Genomic DNA, 24,918 nt, shown 5'->3' on the forward strand with positions numbered 1-24,918 from the left:
TAAAGTGAGTTTTCTAATGAGAAGTAATTTCTGAAATTCAGAACGTGCTCCTTGGACTAAATAAAAAGATTCTTGCACAATAGCCAGTATAACGGTTTCACTAAAACCCATTATGCAGTTTTTACAAGGGGAGGTTATATCGGTAATTTGCCTAGTTCAGCACTTGTTGACTATTAAGATACTAAATAAAATGTAGACGTTGCTATTTTTGGTCTATATTATTTTGCATTTTAATCTTAAAATACTTCAAAGAAATATACATTTTGAATAATCATGTTGGAGCATGAACAGAGAATTTGTGATCACTTACTGTTCTATGGATGTGCACATGCTAGTCTCTCTGAATGTCCTCTGAATACAGGGAGTTTTCTACAGATGCAACTGGCAAGCTTATTACATCCATAGTGGATTTTGAGGTCGGAAGTAATATTGTTCTTCATTTTACTGCTACTGGCTTGACCTCTTTACCTGTAAATTTTACTTTCTTCTTTATTACTACTTGACCCAAAATATTGATTTTTGTCAGGAATCAGACTCATTGCTCATTCAGTAGCCTTTGCTTCGGTGTCATGTTTTGTTTCTTTAGTATTGTTCAAAACCATGCAGAAACATCAGCCTAGTACAGTAAATCTTTCCAAAGTAAATTTATTTTCTGGTGCCCGTAGAAAGTGTCACTCTATTAATTACCACACAAAATTGTGGTGCATGTGTTACACCAATATTTTCTTCTCCTACAAAACTATTCAGGAGGAAAAGGGCTGCTCCCTTTAGCTATTGCATTACTGGATTACAGACGGGTATGATTTGCAAAACATACATTGGCCTGATTTTCAAATAGAAAACTTGATCCAGTTTTAAAACGCTTAACAATATTTATTTTACTTCATTTATTAGCTTGTAATTAAATAAAATCAGCAACAGAAATTAAAATCTAAATCACAAAAAGTAATTATCCAGTGTATTTCAAGTGCATTTTTCAAATATATAATTCCAATATTCAAGCGTTATTATATAAGCAGAATCCAAATTTCTTTTGAATATATTTAAATAACATTTCAAGTATATTTATGGAATGTTAGAAATAGAACAAGCAATATATATGAAACGAAAAATGTAAACTTTTAAGTTCAGACACTTCAAAAGACAATTAACAAAAGTACCATGATAAAATCTACCTTTTTAAATGGTATCTTCTTTAGCAGAAAATGTCCTGAAGTATCCAAAATGGCAATTTAACTTCTGTTCACCAAATCACAAAACACCAACATCCACAATTTCAAAGACAATGTGAGATCACAATATTCGATACAAATTAAAATGTACATTAGGGTTTTGTTCAGATGGCATGTCCATATAGCTTTTACTCACAGAGGGATTTACATAAAAATACCGGGTTTTGTTATAATCCATTGGTACAGTTTCTAGGCAGAATGGTCACAATCATGTTAAATTACAGCCGATTTTGTTTCCGGGTGTTAACATATATTTTTCAGGGGGAATTGCAAAACTGTGATGAAGACATGTTATAGTATTTGTATGTGCGTGCGTGCGTGTGTGTGTGAGAGAGAGAGAGAAAGAGAGACAGAAAGAGAGCCTAAGCAATATTTCTCTTAGAGAGCATTATTTGCATTGTCACGTGGAAATATTTGACTTTTCGAACAGGAAGTTTAAACTTTATCTGAATATCAGGAGACTAATCAGTTAGGCCCATATTTTAATTGTCATCTAAAGTTTTTCCAAACTTTTCGGGTTGGTGAGTATTTCCCTAGCCAGTCGCCAAGTTTGTTTGGCTGCATTTTCCAGGGCTGAATGCGGTTTCCCCTGAAACAGGTCTAAGTTGGGTAAGAAGTAATGTGGGCACCGCCTGCACTGAAGGCAGGAGATGAGTTGCAGTAAAATCCCATTGAGCCGGTCACCCAGGCAAGACTCGTCCCAGTCCGATTCCCGGGGATGCTTTTCACACTCGTATGAAACCAGAGTCTTCATGTGATAATTATTCAGGGGTTGGCCCGGCAGTTCCAGATGACGGTCCCGTAAGGTTTTGAGGATAGAGAGGCATTTCTTTCTGCAGCCGCCCATCTGCAGTCTGTTTTCGGCTTCCGCGAACTGCAACACCCAGGCATCGCTCTCGGCTGAACTCTGCTTGCCTGCTAGAGAGTGACACTCCTTGGATAAAAGGTTGAATCCTTCAGCTTTGACCTCTGCTACCCTGTTGGGTCCCGGCCAGGGGATGTGGGGAAGTGGCCAGTGGGCAGCACTCCTTGGCCAGATCCCTGTGCATTTAAAAGCCGGAGTGATCTGCACGACATATCTATCTCTGATTCTCAGTTTCACTTCACTGGTATCAGCCACCATCTTTACCACATCTCTGTAACTGCATTTATCCACGGCTTGGGCCACTAGTGTCTGAAATCTGGACCGGATTTTGCGAGCAGAAAGGTAACCAGACGCCGTGATGAACTCCACCCAAAGGGACATGCTCCTCTTGCGGCCATCGCTTAACTTTAACACGGCGCAGCCCGGCAAGGAGCCGTCGTCCACGAAGTTGAAAACTCCCATTTGGTTCAAATAAAGGACCACTTCAAACTCTGTGGGAGAGATGACCTCCAAGCCCTCATAGCGGTTGTCCATTTCGTTCAAAGAGCTGATGAAACGGGGCTCCTGCACCTCCACTTCCTTTAGTACGTCCGAAACCACTTTGCAGACTTCTCGGATAGTTTTGGCGATAGCAGCTTTCCTGGCTTGGCATTTCTCATTGTAGTATTTATTCAGATGATACACCAGCTTGGCCTGGGCCGCGATCATATTGGGACAGAGATCCGGATTGTACACCGGAGTCTCGCAGTAGGCTGTGGGATCCAATGCGGCTGCTAAGGCAGGAGCCAACTTCAGAGGAGAAACAGGCTGCAGCGCTCTGAAACGTAACAAATCGGCTGTGGCTGCTGCTCCTCAGATGCTCTCTTCCTGCCCTTTTAGATCAGCCGTCCTGAAGTGGGAGCGATATTTTTCTTTCCCCCTTTTTTTTTTTTTTTTTTTTTTTTTTTAAAGAAGCATTGAGTGAGAGAGAAGCATGGAGACCGGCACTTCCCCCAGCAGCAATAAAAACAAAGTTGATTTGAGGCACACAGCAAGGCTTCCAGTAGTCAAAATAATAAACCCTCTTCGTATTTATTTATGTTTTCCGGTAGTAATCACGGTGTGTGTGCTGGCTTGTTAATCAGATGGTGGAAAAAGTGCTGGGTGTCGGTGTGTGCGTTTGCGTGTGTATGTGTCAGGAGACGCTGGCTGTTGGTTTGTATAAGAGCCCAGATGCTCTCGTGTGGAAATTATAAAGGCAGGGCCAGGCAGGCGGGCGGCCAATCGCCACTGGGCTCGTCACTGCAGCCTCCTTCAGCTCAAACCTTGCTAATTAATCCGTCTCTTGGCTATATATATATATGTGTGTGTGTGTGTGTGTGTGTGTGTGTGTGTGTGTGTGTGGAAATCAAGAAGAATCTCCCGTCTTTCGGTGTAACTTGAAGTGTATTGACGTTTTGAAAGGACTTGGCAAAACTGTGGTGTTCTGCACTGAATCCCTGGTTGTCTCCTTAAGGCTGAGATGTGAATGCAGGTGTATTAACGGACATCCGTCAGCTAGTGAGCTATCGACGGGGGGGGGGGTTCTCTTTACAGAACAGGGACGTAAATTCATTAACTCACACTGGGCGTCAAATCATGGTGTCCGTTTCTCCCGATAGTTCTCTGTAATTGCAGGGTAGAAGTTTTCCTCTTATTAATTGGCCAGTGTACAAGGCCACAGATTCTCGGCAACGTAGTGTCCACAGGAATAAAATATTATGCAACGCCCGCCAATTAACTTGTTTTAAGGATGTTCTGACCGGATATAATCGATGTTAAGGTTATGCAGGTGTTGCATTCTCTTTTGGTTTTTTAAATCCTTGTTACGTGTGAAGGAAATACCAATTGCGAAACGCATCTAACAGTTTCTTTACATAATCAGTCTCAGAAGTAGCAGATACTTAGTATAAATTTTATTTGCTAGTGCTCGCTTCATTTTTTATATTCAGTATATGTCTCCAATATATTTACAAAGCCATCGATGTTCAGACGCCTTTCTGGACCTCGTTGCAGAATAAATACCTATTAATCCCCTTATCTGGACAGGTTATTTTAATGTGAACTCTGTTTGCAAGCTGTGTTTTAATAAATGTGCACAGGGGAGGGACATTAGCGAGTGCAGACACGCTGGCAGACAACTAATCTGACAGTTAGGGTTTTCCTGTGTCTGATATATAATTAAACAAATTTCTCCTTTAGTATCTTAAGCATCAGGAATCGGTCCTCTTATTTGCAAAGAGAGGGGAACGACAAACATTTTCGCTGCATCTTCCGCGCTTTGCTAAGCTTGAAGAATAAACACAGTTTATATTCCTAGAACACGTTTTTAACTCTAGTATCTTTAAGAAATTTTAATTTCTGGCTCGGGTTCCTAATTTTTAAATGGACTGGCACTTGAAATTATGTTCTAAGAAACAGCTATCGCCTGGGGGAGAGTTGTCTTGCGTGTCACTGTTTAACGTATTAATGCGGCAAAGTTTGTACCAAAGACACAAGAGGGTTGTTTTGTGCGTTGCTTTCTCGATCTAGCGTTAGTGCACCTTCTCCTGCATTTCGGGGAGTATTAATCCAGACGAGGCATTTGATGGGCGACGGTAAATGAATAAAATGAAACTGGGATTGTCTTTAGACTCCTAAGCCAGTATCTGCAGCCACCAGCTCACCCTTCAGGATCGTTCCCCCATTTCAATCGCTTCTCACAATGGGCGAGGATGAAGAGAGGCTGCCCGCAGCACGCTCTTGCTATTTTTAGAAGGAAGGGCTAGTTTCCATAGTCCTCAGCTTTCTTCGCTTCAGCCAAAGTGGGCCCTGCTTAGGAGCCGAAGACCGGGCTGGTGAGCAGGCAGGCTGTATTATTATTATTTCCAGTTTCAGCCACATAGCTGGGAGAGCACAATGGTTTGCCCCGGTGCGCTCTCAACAACCGGGCTTTGAAAATCGGAGGTTCCCCGAGAAGCCGCTCTCCCGCCTCCGAGACTCGAGCCTGACGCTGCGGCGCTTTGGCCTGGCGAGGGGGGGCGCGCAGCTGGTTCTGCAAGTGGAGGCGGCAGCCCAGGCAGCGGGTCGTTCTCCCTCGCAGCCCCACACCAGCGCAGCGCAGCGCTCCTCGTCTGCACGCGCACGGCGGCCCCTCCGCCTCCCTGCCCTGCACACGCACTGGGACATGCCTGGCCTCGTTCAGCGGGCAGAAGCTGTTTTATTCCGGTCATCGCCCTCTCCCGCTGCGATTCGATTTAGCGCTCCTCTCTTCTCATCCCTGTGGCGGCGGCGGCGGCGGCGGGCTCGCCTCCCCCTCAGCGCTACCAGCCGCCACTCAGAAGACACAGTTTCAACTTTAATGCGCCAATGTAACTATTTTTGGCAGGAGGGGAGGTCAGGAGAGAGAATCCTGCTATTACGGAAAAGCCTGAGGTCCTTATGCACGCTCAGGGTAATGCGCAATCCCCACCCCCGCTTGCATTGGCTCTAGAAAACCCCACATGTGGTCAGGTGGACACGGCTGCGGGGACGGAGGACCCAATCCTAGCCGGCTTGCTCAGGGCAGCCCCCCATCGCTTTCAACGAGAGCTCGTGACCAGAGGCTGTGCAGGGTCAGCCACACACCCGCTAGGGGGTGGGAGAGATTCCCGGGCGCTCCATTCTGCCTAATTGCTTCCAAAGGCCCGGTTCATCCAGCTTCCGTTGAGGCCAGTGGCCAACCTGACCGAATCGGAGCGGGAGCGGGTCCGAAGTGAAACCTAGGCACGCTTTTAGCACGTAGGTGGTGCACTGGAGTGCTTTTTAAACCGTATTTGGTCCTTGGGGGGAAGACAGTCCGGGCGCGAAGCTGCGGGGAAAGTTGTAGGCCAACGCGACCTATTCCGACAAAGTGAAGCCAGTCAGCTTCCTTAGAAAAATGAACTTGCTGAATTGTTTCTTACTTCATCTTGTCTCCTCATTGGGCATTTGGAGCTGACAATAACCCGCACAAAAGGATACACGCTGATATGTTATCACTGTTACTGAAGTGGCTGCCTCAAAATATTAGCCCTGGGTTGAGTGGGACACAGTGACTTCTTTTAGACACTGAAAATGTAAAAAATAATTGATATCGCTTTTGTTTGACTCTGTTTCCCTATAATTAAAAAATAAATCCTTTCGGTAGAGTTTAGACACCACCATTGTTTAAAATCGAAAGTTAAACCACTTCAGACAAAGGGATGTTTCCCCCCATCCTTGTCATCGTAACTGCAGTTTTCTATGGAGATGACACACACTCCAAAGTCCCTACATTTAATTTAGTTCAAGTCTGCCCACTATTTCAGTTAAATTAAGTTTTAGAGAGAGAAATAGTTTTGCTGTTTCTAAAAACAAAATAATTTCTTGAATTTTCAACCAGTCTGCTAATTTGCTAATTATTTAGTACAATCAATTAAAATTAAAATTATGGTTGTATCTTTCCGGACCAAAACTTTTAAAATAAAAAGGTTTACCTAAAAGTGAATGAGCAATTTAGATAATTACATTTAGTTGTTACATTTTAGTGATTATTGCAAATATAATGCAAAAACGTCAAATTGCATGTTATGTTTAAGTTATTATTAAAGGCTGCCATTAATTTCACTGCACTGGTTTAAAGTTTTATCCATGAATGAAGAAATGAAGTCTTTAATTGTTGGCATGGTAAAATATGTTCATTTTAGAAACGTTTTCTGAGCATTTATTGGGATCTGTTCACTGCTATCTTATATTTCAAATGCTGTGTTTTTAGTAAATTATAAAACTATGGAGTGGTTTATTCTGTCACTCAGTTTCATTTTTAGAGATAACGATTTATACTGGAAGAGTGAGATTAAAATCATCTCATTAAAATGATGATTGATCATTTGTAATGTTAGGAGTTGAAATGAAATGAAGGAGTATGAAATAGAGAGAGGTAAGTTTTCCCAAATTACTGTTTTGTAGGTATTTTTTCCTAATTACTCAGCCCTATCCACTATTACTGCATCTCCTGGAAATGCATTTTACGTTTTAGACATTTAAAAATGCATTGTTTAAACAGTCCTTTTAGCCAAAAAGCCCAATTATGTTGAAAAATGTGTAAATACAGGGATTCTATGTTTCAGTAAACCTAATTTGAAAATTTCGGTTTCCAGATCATAAATTTCAGCAATACTGTTCTTTCATGTGGAAACAAGTATTGGTTAGCTCAAATATACAGGCACACATGTTAAGTGCTTATATTGATATTTCTTTATATCTCTTCTCATATAGTGGTTGTGATTCTACACACAACTATTCATAAATGTAAAGTTTTATTTTTAATATATGTTTATTGCATTAGAGAGAGAGAGAGAGAATATGAAGTTGAGTTTATTAAATTATTTATCCCTGCTGCTGGAGTAGGTTTGAAGGCTGATTGAAAGTATCTGATTTCTTAGCTCTTAATTTTTTTTAATGCACCCTGGCTCTTTTATCTGTATCATCCTGCCAGCCACAATAAATTTATTTTTTTACACTAGAGGAATTAAAGACACACATTTGTAGAGGGTTTGCTTTACGTGTCACATTATATAAAATCAGGTAGAAAGAATCTTTTCTTGTAATATAACTTGAAGGTACTTTATTTTTTATTTATTTACTATTGACTTCTTTTTCAAACAAAGAGTGAATAAAATAAAAAAGTATATTTAAAAAGTGAAAAAGCTCCTGTAGTTTCCTCAGAAGTTTCATTTTAGTGACATTAATACACATTATTATATAAGAAATAGATTTTATAATAGGTGTATACTTATTTATAATTTTACAAATATTTTCTCTTTGCTTATATTAAATGGTCTGCAGTTTTGTGCAGAGCTTATAATAATTGTCTTTTGAGATGAAAAATAATCAGAATCAAATGTTTGCAAGCTATTAATTACAACTGTGAGTGCTAAAGAGTCTTAATAGTACAATTTGATGTATTATTCCCCTCACTAAAAATAAATACATAAAATAAATATAAATTATGTGTCAGTATTGGACTTTGTCATCCTGGAAATTACAGGGAAAAAAATGTTAAATTTCCCTATTTTGTCTGTTCTTATATAAAAACAACTATTAATTAATTTTCTCTATCACTTTATATTTCAAGAGCAAACACATTTTGCACAACCGCAAGATGCATTTTTAGTTGGAAACTGCAGAAACTTTCATGCAGGAAAAATGCATTGTATTATTCATTTGGTTCACTTCTGTATCAGCTTCATCAAAACCAGACATTTCTCAGCACAGGATTTTATTTAAGCAATTCAACACTGATTTTTTAAAGGTTCCTACTTTAAGAATGCTCTTTTCTGCTGAACCCAGGGAGGAATATGGAATCAGTAGGGATTAGCGCCTTTTAATCTACTACATCTGTAGTGGGTCATCCAGCACTGCAGAATTCTCATTACTGTTTCATGCTGTATATGATTAAGCAACTGAAAGAATTCAGCACTGACCTTGAGAATAAAGCTGTATGTGTTGGATGAGCAGCTTCCAATGACTACATGTCTAAAATAACCTTTCCTCTTCGTAACTTATATTTCTGAAATTTACGGTGTGATAGAAGGACCAAACAAATAGAGAATGTAAGTAAATCAAAACCAAAGTGCAGTAACATTTAAAATGTATAATTGTGTAAATTATGACATTACTAGTCTGCTTGTGTATTCACCTTCTGTGATTTGCTCAACATCTCTTAATCTAACCCAAATAAGAGAGCAGCGTTACATGAACATAAATACTTCCATCACTGGTATTTTGTAAAATTATTTTCACATTGGCTAGCAAACATAAATGACGTGGTTTTCATAGGTGCTAAGAAACTGCAACTTCCCAGTAGAGGTCAATGGAAAATGCAGGTGCTCGACATCTCTAAAAATCAAACAAAACAGCTATTAGTGCTTTTTCTCTTCACATACATTTTGTCATATTCTGTGTTCATTGGTTTTGTTTATGCTGTCAGTAATATGGGCATAGCAAGTCATTCTACCTGGAAAACCAGCCTGTTCTTCCTCACCTTCCAAGTAGGTCAAGTATGCTAATACTTGTGCATCTCACTTTATCTAGACTTAGGGATAAGAATATATGTTTTACATAGTTCAGTGTAGCTTTGAGAAACTGGTAATTCATTGTAGTATTTAGTATATAGCTTCCACATATTTTCTTTCAAAATAATGTGGATGGAGATGGCTGAGTGAATTGTTCATGAATGATAAATACATTTAATTGAACCTTAGGAAGGCCCTGGTTCTGCACGCACACACATTTGCTTAACTGTAAACGTGATTATTCTCATTGAAATCCAGTGGACCTTCTCAAAGTTTACAGTTAGGCCCTGATTTTGCACACAATACCGTGCTGAAGCAGGATACATTTTTAGAGTGAATTACACAACAAATTTACTTGTACATCTTACATTTGTCTGGAAAAAATTTTAAATTCATATGTGATCATTGTGGACCATAATGTTGTGCCTAGTCCTCTCCTTTCTCAGGAAAAGCTCCCATTGATGTAATTGTGCTTCAATGATGTCCTTGAGTTTTGCCTGAAGAAAGGCAATGATATGTGCTTATTTCAGCAAGATGCTCCAACAAAATTTCTTCTTAGCCTGTCATAAGCCCCATGTACTAGAGAGAGGGGAGCGTGCGTGCATGCATTCACTGTCACAAAGAGGAGTGAGGGATGTAGTACCGTAAATATAATTTAAAAAGAAGCAGCGCCTCTTGACAAACATAGATATGAACAACTTGGTGTGATTGTTGGAAACATTTATACTCTGTTACTGAAAAAATCTGAGAGTATATTGGTTGTATAATTGTGTCCAGTTTATGTAATTTGAATAGGGATGAGGGTAAAGACCTCTTTAGAAAATACCTGACACTTGTAATCTGCTGCTTTCTGAAGGCAAAAATATCCAAACCAAAACAAACCTGCCACCACTTCTGAACTAGTGAAGTAAAAGTATCTGTGGAAGGTATGATTTAGTATCCAGAGAGGAGGTGAATTATGTTAGAAGCAGTGAAATTACTCTATTCCTCCTTTAAAATTGGGAGTGGAATTTTAACTGGAATACTATATCCGTTGTCCGCACAGTATTCGGCTGGGGACTACAGAATCAGGCCTTTTATGGCAAGGCACAATCCATGATACTTCATCACACTCAATGATAAATTTAAAAATCACCAAAAATAACAAAAGATGAGAATTAATGTATGTTGTTAATTCAGAAATCAAAATTACAGATCTTGAAGTGTGTGGTATTACCTGGCTACAGAAATGTCCATACTTTTTTTTGGTTGAAAAAAATAGGCTATATTAGTGTGAATGTATAGTGGTAGTATACATTCCAAAGGAAGAAAAAAGCGTTTGTGACATAATTGATAAATTATAGATAACACTGACAAAGTTTTCTTCATAAACAAAACAAAAAATACTAACCATCTCACTAAGGTTTATATGGTGCCGTGAAGATTCCTTTTATTGTTTTACGTTTTTCATCTTCTTTGTTTATACTTCCACATTGTGAAGTAATTTTTTTCCCTTTTGTTGGTATGAATGTTCATGTAATTTCCCTGTTCTTTGGAAACATATTTTCAGTTAATCTGAAATAATTAATTTATAAAATTAAAAAAGAAACACTGTTTAATTGAACCTCATTTCTTAAAACTGATTTTTAGGTGGAATTTACTTCTTTTATATAATGTGGCATAGGTACTCGTACATATTTTTTCCCATTAAAAATAAAATGTAAATAACATTCTTCACTGAAGTTTTTGCTTGGTAATTGCAACAGTAATTTTAATGTTATGCATGTTTACAGGCCTATTAGGAGAAAAGTTATGGCAGTCTAAGTGATTCTGAGTAATTTCCAGTAAATGTTTTACCATCCGTGCTTTTTTGTTCTCTTGTGCAAGTAATTTCTCAGGTATAGAAAGACTATCTTTGACCCCTGCATGTTTTTTTAATAAACTTGTAAAAGGAAACAGCTAATAAATACAGAATTCTTATTGGCACTAGGAAGTGTATGTAAGTAATATCACATCTGCTAGATTGTGCCTTAATGCTTGCAATTTTCAACAGCACCTCAAGAGAGTGTCTCTCAAATAGGTAAAAATAACGGCAAATACGTAGGACAACAGTTGTCTCATTGTATTCATTGAGTGTGTTCATTATATGTTGTTAGTCTTTAATTGTGAGAATAAAACTATAACTATTTATTTTGGCAAGCCCATTACTTCTTAGAGACTGTACCTTCCTTACAACTAGTGTGTGTTATGTATATTTTATTTCATTTCACACATACATACACTTTTTTTTGCTAGGGTTTTTCATAGCTGTTTTGGTGTAGTAGACTAAAGGAGTACTTTTCAAGTTAAATTTATTGCTAACTTAATCTGCACTTGGTAGGCAAACTGCGTATCTCAATGGAAAAAAAAGATTTTTTTTTTCCAGAAAATTCAGTACTTCATTTGTTTTGCTCACCACGCTGCATTAGCACAGTTTTCCCCTGTGTGCATCTGCCAGTGCACAATTTAGCCACGGGCATCTGTAGACCTTGTGGTGATCAGTATTGCAGGCAAAAGCCATATGTGTTTTAAATAAAAAAAAAAAATCTCTTTATTTCATTTGCTGTTTTAACTGGATGGATAACTTTTGTGCCTCAAGACAGAGGAAGAGAAAATACAGAAATAATTAATTGCCTCTATTCTTGAGGCAGTTTCGTTTTCCCTCTCCAATATGGAATGCTTGTCAGCTTTCCTGATAAATGACTGCATGCATTTGCATAGATTTTACATTAACACAAAAATTAGTTTTATTTGTGAAAAACTAGTTTACATAATAATGCAAAATCTAGAATTATGGATTATGTTTCCAAACCTAGAAAACTGTAGAGCATTGTAATTTTCTTTTTCTTGCAAAGATTTTTTTTTAAGGCTAAGGCATTTTAGTGTGTAGCTTTTACTTTACAATATATAACTTTACTTTTAAAAAATCATCAGTTCAGTAATATTTAATGTTTACATACAGCTTTCTCTAGGCTTTCATAGCTTTAATTATTGACGCTGGCATGACTTGGACTTCTCTTTTAGCACTTACATCCATACGGTTGTTGGTAAAAAGTCTTAAACATGAGTACACTCATGTACACTCACACAATTGTTTTGATAAAAATCTTGTTGCAAGTTGTTAAATAGACACTAAGAACATTTTAAGTGTCTAATAATGCTATTAAAATGGTGCTCAATCAAGTATTCATAAAAGCTTTCAGCTATTGCATTCATATATATTCCAAGTGTGAGACCATTTTTTTCATACCTTATAACCTGTCTGACTTAAGTGATTGGCCATTAGTGGTTTCAAGACATACTTATATACATCTCTCTGAAAACTGGGTTTTATCCACAATTTGTTATTTCTGTAGATGGATTTATGAACAAGTCACTCTAAAACATCTTTGAAGAAAAGCATACTATTCTAATTTTGAAATAAAATTTAGCCATTTTTATGCTTGTTCATATTAAAACCTTGTATTTTGTTGTCTAAAGGCATCTGCTGATTGTATGAATCAGTGTGTTCTGGTGTTGAAGAAAATGCAGATGTATCACTGCTGTTACATCATGCTGTATTTCAAAAAGAAGGTCTTGCTCCTTATGAAGCATGCTATTTTTAATGGCAACTTAAACTAAGAGAGTGCCTTTGCCACTTCTTGAATCTGGGACACCCTAGGTGCCAGCTGTCACTGCTCAGCTAATGATGACAAATGCCCCTCTCTATGTAGATTGAAGATCTTGTAGGCTGCTATGAAGGCAGCCAGATTACCTTTCTTCAATTAGTAACTTAACCTTTTAAACTCAAGTGTCAGAATGAAATTATTAGCTAGGAGTATTTCAATATCAGTTTCTTTCTTTTTTCTTTTTTTTTAAAGTGAGAGCTAAAACTTCAAATAGTGCCATCGAAGCTCATATTCACAAATTGTTCATGCTTCTCTGGTGCTTTAAAAATAGGAAATTGACACCATTGTGCCTGTGAGCATTATATGCAGTTTGCCGGCATGAGTATGTGAGTTCTTAAACAGACCCTTCAGTTGTACTGTTCTGAAATGGATATAGAGGACCAAAATTCTGCCATTGTTTATACCTGTGCAATCCCTTTGATGCACAGATGTGATTGAGGGCAGACTTTAGCCCCAGATATTTTAAATAAACCTTAACTGTGCTTAAATATTATGAAAAGGTATGGGGATGCTTATTTCTCTAATCAGAATTTCATGCGACCCTTCCTAAACACATGATTATGATTTAGGACCATGTCAGGAAGGTACTTAAGCATGTGCCTGACTTTAAGGACATGGATAGTCTCATTGAGTTCAGTGGGACTACTCATATACTTAAAGTTAAGCGTATTATAAGTATATTCTTGAACTGAAATCTTAGAGCTTAATTTTCCAGTGTAAACATGAATATTCTTCATGGAAATTACAGCAATATGAGAGAATTAACATCAAACATCTCTGAAATGTCTTGAAATTTTGTAATTTATATTACAGGGGAAATGGGTTCACAGTGCTATAGAATAAATGAATAACACACTATAGGTAATTAATAAAATACATATATATATATATATATATATACACACACACACACCTTTATATGAGTGTGTACATATGTATATCCATATAAGTGTAGAGTGGGGTGTGTAGTATTTGTATACAGGAGTGCATGTGTGCTCGCATGTGCACGCACACACACAAAGGTGTATTAATTTTTTCTAGGTTATTTTCTATTAAAGCAAAATATATTGGAAAACTCTTTAGTGTACACATTTCTTTTGCAGTAAAATCAATTTGTATTGTGAATTATATTTGCATAAGAGTATTAAATTACCTCTGAATTGTCATGATTACTCTGAAAATGTATGACCCTACTGAAGTAAAAAAATATTTAGCATTTTTTAGAAAATCTTTACATTATTAAAATTACAATACTGTGGACAGTATATGGGAAATTACAGAAGCATTTAGTAATAAGACCATAACAGGAAAAGAGACAGGTAAGAGAAACTGAGACATAAGCAAGGGAGAAAGAAGATGCATGTCCAATGTGAGGTTGGAATAGACCTGGAAAGCAAATTTGATGAGGAGACTGAGAAAGGATGCTATAAATGATAGGAGCTGTAGAGAAGGTTTTCATGCAAACAGTGGAAAAAATGTATGTAGAGAGAGAAGGCAGGTGCCAGATGATGAGAAGAAATGGGAGGTCTCTGAGGTAGTCTGGAGCACAAGGCAGTGGAGAAATGTATAAACAGGCAGAGAAATTTGAAATGGATTATGTTGTGATTTGAAAATAAAATTAATGTTATAACAAGTTTGTCCCCGTAATAGTAATTTAAGTAACAGTACTATATTTCTTCACTTCCTTTTCTTTTTTGGGGAGGAGGACAGAACACTGCCTGGTTGTTAATATATACGCTTATGAATATTCTCAATTAGTACTTAACTATTTTGGTATTTTTTTTATTAAATCTGCATGCTGCTTAACAGATACTATAAAAGTTTTCCTTTTCAGGATGATTTTGTTGCCACATAAGTGTGTAAAATTTAGCAGTTCTTATTTTTTCTCATAAGCGTTATTAAGTTTGAAATACTTAGTAACCATATGTGTTTCATATATTTTATGCAACTGTGAAACAATCTGGTAAATGAAATGAACAAAGATGTATTGTTTCATACACAGCTTTATGCAGTTTGTTGGTTGAATGGGGTTAAAATGAAGTCCAGTGCCCATACAAAAGAAATGTTAGCATGTTTGGAATTGCCCCATCTGTGTCATCTGGTGGTTTATGCAATAGGAGGTGTTATCACATGAATCCAAATGCACAAGCCAGTTGTTTTATGGACTGTTTTTGTGCTTGGAGGAGTTTATAAGTTGCCCACTCTATTGTGTGTCACTCCCAGATGACACGTGTGCATTCTGCTGAGCATATTTTTGGGGTAATTATAACTAATGAAGCCTGGAACACAGCTTGTTCACAACGTGATTTATTCTGCTCCTGTCTGATTCTTGGGATTTCTGTAAAACGGTTATATGATGCATACCATTTTGGACATGTGTGGGAGCATCTGATGTTGTTTCAGTTTTCTTAGACAGATTGAGTCAACTCGATTTTCAGTGTATCATAAACTAATTATGAGGCTGAAGAGGCTGGATAGGCATGTCTGTTAAAAAAGAAAAATACAGAAAAGTAAAATTTGTTGCCATTCCCCGAGATGGAGTGGAATATCACTTTATTGCATTGATTCTCCAGTGTTGTGTAATACAATTGGCAGGAATTCATGAAAGCCCCATTTATAAGGAAGTTGTATGTACATAATTGAATTTTATGTTGGTAAACTTTTAGGGAAGGAATAGATGTGTACCAATCATCTTTATATCATTGAAGAAATTCTTGTGTAAAACTTTTAAGTTGTAAAGGGAGAAATTCTACATTTTCTGTTTGTATTGAATTTTCAAAAGAAATTTAAAATAAATGAAATCTCAATTACAAATAAATTCTGTAATTTAATGTGGTATTTTTTTTAATATGGTGCTTGAGTACTGTCGTGGACTTTGCAGTGGTCCCGTAAGCTGTACTGGTTCAGTAGCTCAAGGTTGCTCTGAATTCCACCAGTTTGGTTTTATTTTCATTTATATCCCTTTTAGTGAATGGCACTTTTATTGTGCATGTTAAGTTCTGTTAGCTGAGGGCATGTTCAGTGAAGACAGACCCATTGGTTAGAAGAAAAGTACCCTGCAACTTTACACACAATAAACAAACAAACAACCATTTCTTGAATCCTGGGTGCCGTCTTGTGTCAAACTGATCCGATACTACACCCATCCTAATTAAGATCTTCATTCATCAGTCCCTTATGCAAGTAGTTCCACTGAAATCATTGGGACTGCTTCTGTAAGTAAGATGTATATAAGTTTGCAGGAATGATTCTAAGCCTCTTCTCAAAGACCCCAAGGTGCCTCCACAGTCATGAGACAGTAATGTACAACATCCCCAGGGCCTGTCACATAGTCTATCTGAATCACTATTTACTGCACTAACAAACTAGTTCCTCCTGCTGGAGAACTATTACTGATACTCAGTCGTTGACCTAACTGCTTGCTTCCCCTTTCCTCACCTCCAACTCTACTCAGATTTGCAAGATTTTGACTCCCTCCAAAACTCCTGATTCCTGCCCTTGTTTACAGCTCACTGGTTCACCAAGCAACTGACTTTTTATTCGGAGACACTCTGCTCAGCTCTACCCCCTTATGATCAGGGAGAGATTAATGACTCAGGAACTTCAAAAAATGAGGTTGATTGAATATCTGAGGGTCAGAGACACATGGTTCTTAGCAAGACATCAACAAACAGACCTATCTCAGCTGCTTATTCAGGGGCTGTGAACAAGGATAGTAAACTAGAGAGTTTGGAGAGGGAGTGTGAGAAGCTTTCCTTTTAGTTACAGTACTACGCTTGATGCTGTGATGGCCAGTGTTGGAACAGTCATTGTGACCTGCAACTCAAGAGCCATGTTTTCTTTCCTGTCTGAAGCCAGAAGGGGCTTCCTGAGTGTGGTTGTTCTGGTAGAAAAGATTCTTGGTTTGGAAGGGCAAATACAGACACTACAAAGCATCAGAGAGGCTCAGGAGTTCCTGGACAGCCAGATTTGGGGAGTGTTGCTACCCCAGATTCAAGGAAGACTGGAACTGGCCACCAAAGAATCAGAGAGAGAGAGAGAGAGGAAATTGAAGAGGAGGCTTGGCAGTTTGTAACCTCCTGAGGCAAGACGATGAGGGGGCATTCTACCTGGCTGGAAGCAGATGAGAATGTACAGATTGTGAGTACGAGAGCGAAGAGGACCAGGAGGAATTCCACAGTGCTATGAGCTTCCAATCAACACCAGGTCGTCAGTATGGGAACTGCAAAAGATATGTAAAGGTCCAGATGATTGAAAGGAACAGAAAGGTGTTTGAGATGCACTTGTGGATGGCTGCTTATCCCAGCCTTTAAGAAAATCAAGATTGCCCACAAAAGGAACTTCAGCTATCCAACAAAGACAGGTGATCCTTGTTGGAGATTCAATACTCAGAAGAATGAAAAGAGCATTCTGCAAAGAGCAGGTGGACAACAGGCCAATGTCTTCTCAGAGCCAAGATACAGGTTGTCACTCTAAGGTTGGATAGGCTTCCAAAGTCAATAGGCAAGGATCCACTGTTGATGGTGGGTATCAGTACTAATGAAACTGTATTGTGAGATATCTCACAAATTATAGACAACTTAAGGGAACTTGGAAAGGTGAAGGAGAAGAATGCTCAAATGATCTTCTCCAAAATCCTTTCTGCTCCATAAATGAAGGAAGATGGAAGGCAGAAGATTCTGGAAGTGAACCACTGGGTAGGTAAGTGGTGTAAGGCTTTGTTTTTTTTTGGAACAATAGTCCACATTCTGTGGAGAGTAGGGGATATGTAATTTGGACAATCTCCATTTCAGTAGAATCGGAATCAATCACCTCAGGACACGCTAGCTATACTAGTCAGAAGAGTATTAAACCAATAACAGAAGGAGAAGATGAAAAGAGAGGACAAATGAGCATTCATTTAGCACAAAAGTGAGATGCTGAAAATAAAGTTAATCAAGAAACCAAGGACATGCTCTTTAATTACCTATTCACCAATACTAGGAGCCTGGGTAACGAACAAGAGGAATTGGAATTGCTCATTATTAACATAAATTTGATCTAGTTGGTATTATTGAAATATGCTGGGGTGATTTGCATGTTGGGAATGTTTAAAAAAAAAAAAGGCAGTTATAACCTATTTAGGAAGGATTGAGTGGGCAAAAGGAGAGGGGGAGTGATCCTGAATGTCAAAAACTACATTTCTGTTTCTCAGTCACTGACAACTCAGAAACAAATGGTCTTGAATGTTCATAGATCTATGTGCTTACAGATAAAGCACACAGTGGGTACTATCTCCTACGGACCACACTAGTTTCACAGTAGTATGACACTGGCTTCTGACACCCCTATCTATAATGTATAGGAAAAAATCTGTGTGATCAAGGCTATACCTGGGCCCATAAAGGGCTGCTAGTAAATAGGTGGAGATGATGGACTGAGACAAGGGATCAGAGCTCAGAGAAGCAGTCCTGGGACTGCTACTCCAGGAAGGGAGCTGACTGAAACTGGGAAGGCGCCAGGAGCAGGCATACCAGAAGGTGGCCCTGTAGTCTGAAACTGAGGCAGGTGTTAAAAGACTGCTTTTCTGTTTGTTTGCTAATCTCTGTTAAGAAAATAAATCTCCTTGTAAGATACTGGGCTTGGAAATGCATGCTTTGGAGCTGGGGAGGAGCCTGGCCCATTGATACTTGATACCAGAAGCTGGATTCCAGCCTGCCCTGGAATAAGGGGAAAGATAGAGGAGGTAATCTGCCTGTTAGTGGCAGGACAGCTGCTGCTGCAGCAAATCAGCAACTGCAGACCCAGGCTCTGCTGATGCAATTGACGGAAAATCAACAAAAACAGCAGGAGGCCCAGTTTGCTGCACAACAGAGACGGGAAGAAATCCACTCCAAACAACAGGAGTGGATACAGAAATGGTTAGGCCAGGTCTCACCCGGTAACACAGTTGGTGATGGGACCGGGGGCTGGTTGGCTTTGGGCCTGGTGAAGCTTGGACCAGAAAATGACTCTGAGGTATTCCTCTGACATCCAAGTGGGTGGCAAAGGCAGCGGACTGGGAGGAGTCAACTTGGGAGGCCCTCATAGCACCATTCCTGATGGGTGAGGCACAGGTGGCATACTAGGCAATAAATGATGAGCAGGTGAACTTCTATCTGCTGGTGAAGTCAGCCATCTTGGACTGATTAGAGCGAACTCCTGAAGCTTATAGACAGGTTTCGGGTAGAATCATTCATGCGAGGGACATGACTATGGTTAATGGCCCAGAAATTATGGGACCTTGTGATGCAGTGGCTCTGCCCTGAGACCAGTTCAGTGGAGAAAGTCCTGGATCAGATCATCTTGGAGCAATTTCTGAAGGTTCTATCTACAGGGGCACAGAGCTGGTTAAGGCACTTCCCAGATGGCCTCAGTGGGGGGAAACCCTGGCGTGAGCTGCTGCCTTCTTTGAGGCCAGAGGAGATGAAGAGCCAGGCAGTATAGTAAACTGATGGGATCTTACCAGGCGATGACCCAGGGAAGTTCTCAAGGGGAAAGACCTTGAGTGGCCAAAACTCGGGGGACACACAGTGACCTACAGGAACCTTGGTAGCCCTGCAGTTTAGTGGAAATTTTGGTGAGGGGATTAGGGGCCCCCATGATTTGCTTCAGGCATGGCAGTCCAGGTATATTAAAAGGACTTGCCCAGTTATGGAATGTGATTACCTAAACTTCTTATAGCGGAACCAAGTGGTAGAGACCTCTCCAAAAGTCAGGGGGCCCCGCTGTGGGTAGTAGCAGTCAAGCTGGAGGGAACCGTAGTTAGATTTGTAGACTCAGATTGTGGGTACATTCTGGTTCAGGAAGATCAGGTGAGGGTAAATAGCCTGGACCGACACCTCCCAGTACATGTCTCTACACGTATCTAAGGCAAGACCCACATCTACCCCATCACAGAAGTTGAGCTGGAGGTTCAGGGTCAAAGAGCTCAACTAAGTGTTGGGGTTGTCAAGGGTCTGCCTTGACCCACAGTTCTGGGAAGAGACTGGGTGGGTTTCTCAGCCCTCGTGAAATGGACTAGAATAACAGCCCAAAACTGAGAAGGTCCTGAACTGGTTAGGAAAGGAAGTAAGAGGGCTAGTGACTGGAGTAAGGGTGACAAAGGAAAACTGAGAGGGAAATCATGACCTTCCTCAATAAGTGCCAACAACAGTTGGGTGACGTGAGCACCTCATGGGAGGAAAATCATCAACCAATTGATCACATTAGACCAAAAGTTAGCATGGGTTTGGGTGAGGGTCAAGGAGGAAAAGCAACAGTGTTTGGCCTTGCAGGAAGAATCGGCCCAGGCCCAGATAGGGAAAATTGAACAGGGTACCATAGAAATCCGGATGGAGTCCCAGGCTCGACAGAGTACCACAGAGACTCCGGTGGAGTCCCTGACTTCTTGGGACATCATGGGGAACCAAATGAAATCTCAAACCCTGCAGGATATTTTGCAGACCCAAACAGAATCCCAGATTCAATTGAGTACTGTGGGAACCCAGCAGAACTACCTGTTAATTAAATGAGTGTGGTGACTCAGACACCAACAAGTAGAGACCGAAATAGGGGATGGAGGAAACAGGACTCCAGTTCAGGGAAAGAGAGAGTGTGGAATTGTTTTATGTTCCCCTCCTAAGGGCCAGTGAACTTACAGACCACCTTGAATTAGCAGAAAGCTAATTACAGACCTCAAGTTCAAGAAAGAACAATTTGCCACACATCTCCAGTTCACTGAGGACAAATAACATTCACTCCTCATGGTTCATGAACTTCAGAGTGAAATAAAGGCTCTGTGTGCAGAGATTGAAAAGCCTAGGCATGCAGCAAACCTGAAGTCCAGAGATAGAAATAAGACAATATAGGATTTGTGCCTGTTGAGTCTGTGGTGTGACCCTGGTGAGTCTGGGGTGTGACCCTATCGCATAAAACTCTGGGTGACTGGGACCGAGAGTTTGTGTCGTGGGGGAGGGACTTGTCTATGTCCTCTAGGACTCAAAGAACACTCTATGATGGAGTGGGACTTGTGGGAAATGGTGGTTGAAATGTTGGTATTATGTTAAACCACTGAAAAGAATATTTTGGTAAGTTTAAGAAAAAAATTGGGCCCAGAATGTTATAATGAATGATATTGCAGAATGTCAGGGCAGAAAGGAGTGTTTTGCGCTTAAAGAGTTGAGAGTAGCCCCAGGAGTCAACATCACAGGAAGGAAAACAAATATGTATTTTTTCCTACTGGAAAGTGTGTGGAGGGAGATGCAGGGGCGGAGGTGAGGGCGGGGATGTATGTCACAGGATAGCTGGTCCCTGTGGATAGATTGAACCCAGTTCCCCTGGACTAAAGCAGATTAGTTCAATCCAGCCAATTAGAGAGAGCGAGTCTATACCTGGGCCTGTAAAGGGCTGGTAGTGGGCAGTTGGAGAAGATGGACTGAGACAGGCTGTGCCCTGGAGAAGGAAAACCACACTGGAATGGAGCTAGCTCCTGTGGTGGATCCTGGAGCAAGGAGCCAGGGCTCAGAGAAGTAGTCTTGGGGCTGCCATTCCAGGAAGGGAGCAGAGCTGACCTAAAGTGGGAAGGTGCCAAGAGCAGGAGTGCCAGAGATCCCTGAAGCATGAGGCTAAGTAAGGAGTTACAAGACTGTTACTCTGTTTATTGGCTAACATCTGTTAAGAAAATAAACTTCCTTGCAAAAGACTGGGCATGGCAGTGCATGCCCTGGAGCTGGGGAGAAGCATGGCCTGATGACCTAATGCGAATAGAATAAAGTCTGAATCAGTAAAGTATATATATTTTTCAGCTTTAAAAAGATCAATTGCACAAAGCTGAATACAATTGAGCCAGATCATTTAGGAGAAAGATTTTAAACAAAAAACGTGAATGATTATTAGGAAATATTTAAGAACTTTGTAGTGGTTACCCAAAAAGCTACAATCAAGAGAGAAGGCTGCACCGGTTTAAAAAAAAACAAAAAAAACAAAACACAGCCTGGCTTAGACAGAAAGTGGGGCAGCTATTAAAATAATAAATCGAAGAAAGGAAAAGTGGATAGTAATGAATATAAATCAGAAGATGGGAATTGTCAAGTTTGATAAGGAAAGCACCACAGAAATCTATGGCTATCAGAGTTGAGGACAATAAGAAGTTTTTGAAGTATATTAGCAACGAAAATATTGCTATTGGTCTACTACTAGATGGAAATGGTAGAATTGTCAGTAATAATGCAGAAAAAGCAGAAGTGTTATTAAATATTTATGTTCTGTATTTTGGGAGGAAACATATGGTAGTAACTCAGGAGGATATTAAACAGCAGCTACCAAAATTAGATATTTTTAAATCAGCAGGTCTGTTATAACTTGCATCCAAAACTTTTAAAATAACTGGCCAAAGAGCTCACTAGATCTTTAGTGTTGATTTTCAGTAATTCTTGGAACACTAGGGAAGTTCCAGAAGCCTGCAAGAAAGCTAAAGTTATGCCAATATTTAAAAAGGGTAAACAGGACAGCCCAGGCATGGCAGCTTGACATTGATCCTGGGCAAAATAATGTAACAGCTGATATGGGACTTGATTAACAAAGAACTACAGGAAAATAATATAATTAATGCCAATTAAAACGGATTTATACAAAATAGATCCTGTCAAACTAACTTTTATGGGTTTACATCAAAGTACATTTGCTGAGGTTGATAAAGGTACCAGTGTTCATGTAATATATCTTCTGTGAGGCATTTGAGGTTGTACCACACATTTTGATTAAGAAATAAGAATGATACAAAATAAACATGGCACACATTATAAGGTGTAAAAACTGAAGATAGAGAAATTCAGATTAGAAATAGGGTCCAAATTGTTAACTGTAAGGATAATTAACCATTGGAACAATTTACCAATGGCTGTGGCGGCTTTTCCATCACTGGTAATTTATAATCAAGATGGGATTTTTTTTCTAAAATATAGGCGGTAGTTCCAACAGGAATTAATTCAGGGAATTCTATGGCCTGAGTCTGAAAGTCATAATTTTCTCTCTCTCTCTTTCTCTGTCTCTCTCTCTCTCTATATATATATAGGAAAGAAGGGATGGGGGAAGTGAACAAAAATGTATTTCAATATGCACTTCATGAGCACTGTTATTCAGGACAGGAATGAAAACCTGCTGCTAAAGAAATATACCTCCCATCCTTATTATTACATGTATAACCACAATAAGAATGGTCCTCACCATTTTTCTGAGCACATGAGCAGTCCAGGACCATGCTAGCTCACCATGGGTGAAGAGGAAGCTTTAGGTCACAGGTGCATTATAAAAGAAGGCTTTCCTAAGCTACCCCTTCAGGTAGCAGTCCAAGGCTCTCTAACAAATCTCCAGCCTCCTTGTGGCCTTGCCTTTCCATCATCAGTGCTACTCACAGTATAAACACCCCATTCCATTTCCAAGGTCCCCATCCACCAAAAGAGCAAACACAACTTCCCTACTCCAAAGCAGAGTTTTGACTTTGAATGAGAGAAGTGTTAGAGACTCCATAAAGTCCAGAAGGGATTTCACTATTGCTATTGATTGTATGTGGAAGATGCTCAGATACTATGATGTTGGGTGGCAGCTAGATTAGATTAGATAAAATAAGATAGACAGGAATCAAAACTACAATGTATAAAATGAGATGTAAAAGCTGATTGACTGGTTCAATGTATTAGCTCACAAATATAATTTATACAGTCTGCTAAAGTTATTTTTATAAGTAGATTTTGTTTTCTGGCTATGGTAGCAGGGGATATTTTGCTTTGTGGCATTTTCTGGTTTTCATTCAGTAATAAAACTCTGTGTTCTGAATACATTCTCTATAAGATCATTGGTACTATGTTTGGTATGAAATCTGACCTTCACTGGCAAACCAAATGTAATAGGTTTTTACTTTTTGGGATCAGACTCATGTTACCTTCTTAAACTGATGGCTGGAACAGTTTTTAAAAGGTAAAGTAGGTTGTATTACAAGAAGTTCATTAAATCAGCAGTACATACTTGACACTGAATTCTGCAGAACTTCATTCCATTTCACAGACAAAACCAATATTTTGCACATTTCATAAGGTCCACTGAGGAAGTTCTTTAACATTTTTGTGTTTTCCTGTGTTAAAAGAACATGGCATTTAATACTAGAACAATGGGTATATTAGAAATGCTTAGAACAGATCCATTTTTAAAATTAGGGTAAGAAATTTACATATTTAAAAATAATTGAAACTAAATATTTTGGTCCTCATTAAATAATGTAATGTAATTTTGTGTTAATAATCTACTCTTGTTTCATTGAATTTCAGCTGTTACATATGTCAGGATTTAAACATTCTAGAAAATATTTCTACAGTAACAAATATTTCATTTTTAAAAAAGTGATATGGAATGTCAAAGGGCCAAATTTATCATCAGCTTAAATGGTGTGGTTAATTTGCTTCATGTGTAAATTTGTCAGTGCAGTTTATACCAATTTAGTATTTTGTGCAGACCTAATTTTAATCAATTGAATTAAACTCTGATTTAAGTCAGCTCAATTAAAATTAGTGGGAACTTCACCTGTTTATGTCAGGGCTGAATTTGGTCCTTCTGTGTGTTGGGAATAGTGTGGGCATTAAGGCCAGAATCCAGAAAGATACTTAAGTGCCTAAGTCCTAGTTATAGGCTCCACTGCGATCCACAAAACTGTCATTGAACTCTGTAGGCATCTAAACACATTTGGTGCCTAAGTTTCTGCCTCTGGGCCTATGCACCGCTCTCTTTCTAGGCAAATGGATGCTTATCTCCTGTCCCAGAACAGTGCACAAACTGGGGGGAAATAGGCATTTGTCCACCTACATTGCATGTGGTGCTTGATCCATTAGATGGGCTCAGAGGCTGCCTACCAGACTAGGTCCCATGCAAAATATGGTCAGAGAAAGAGGTGGTGGTGGTCAGCCACCATCTACTTTATAGTGTGTAGCTCAGTGGTTAGAGCCTTTATCTGGAATCAGGGCCCAAGCATAAATTTTACAGGCCCAATACAAACTTGTAACACAGGCAACCTC

At 39.2% G+C, this 24,918-nt stretch overlaps 2 protein-coding genes across 10 annotated transcripts in view; one reads left to right on the forward strand and one right to left on the reverse strand.

Moving 5' to 3' along the window:
- NBEA (neurobeachin) overlaps positions 1-24,918 on the forward strand; it is a 748,678-nt gene that overhangs the window by 519,408 nt on the left and 204,352 nt on the right. The window lies entirely within an intron of this gene.
- MAB21L1 (mab-21 like 1) lies at positions 661-2,946 on the reverse strand. Its single transcript, XM_067562745.1, has one exon. The coding sequence runs from the start codon at positions 2,803-2,805 to the stop codon at positions 1,726-1,728; it is 1,080 nt and encodes a 359-aa protein (XP_067418846.1). The 5' UTR covers positions 2,806-2,946; the 3' UTR covers positions 661-1,725.

The sequence above is a fragment of the Emydura macquarii genome, unplaced genomic scaffold (assembly GCF_026122565.2).
Source record: "Emydura macquarii macquarii isolate MOO-44397 ecotype Brisbane River unplaced genomic scaffold, CSIRO-AGI_Emac_v2 contig_2473, whole genome shotgun sequence".
Lineage (NCBI taxonomy): Eukaryota > Metazoa > Chordata > Testudines > Chelidae > Emydura > Emydura macquarii.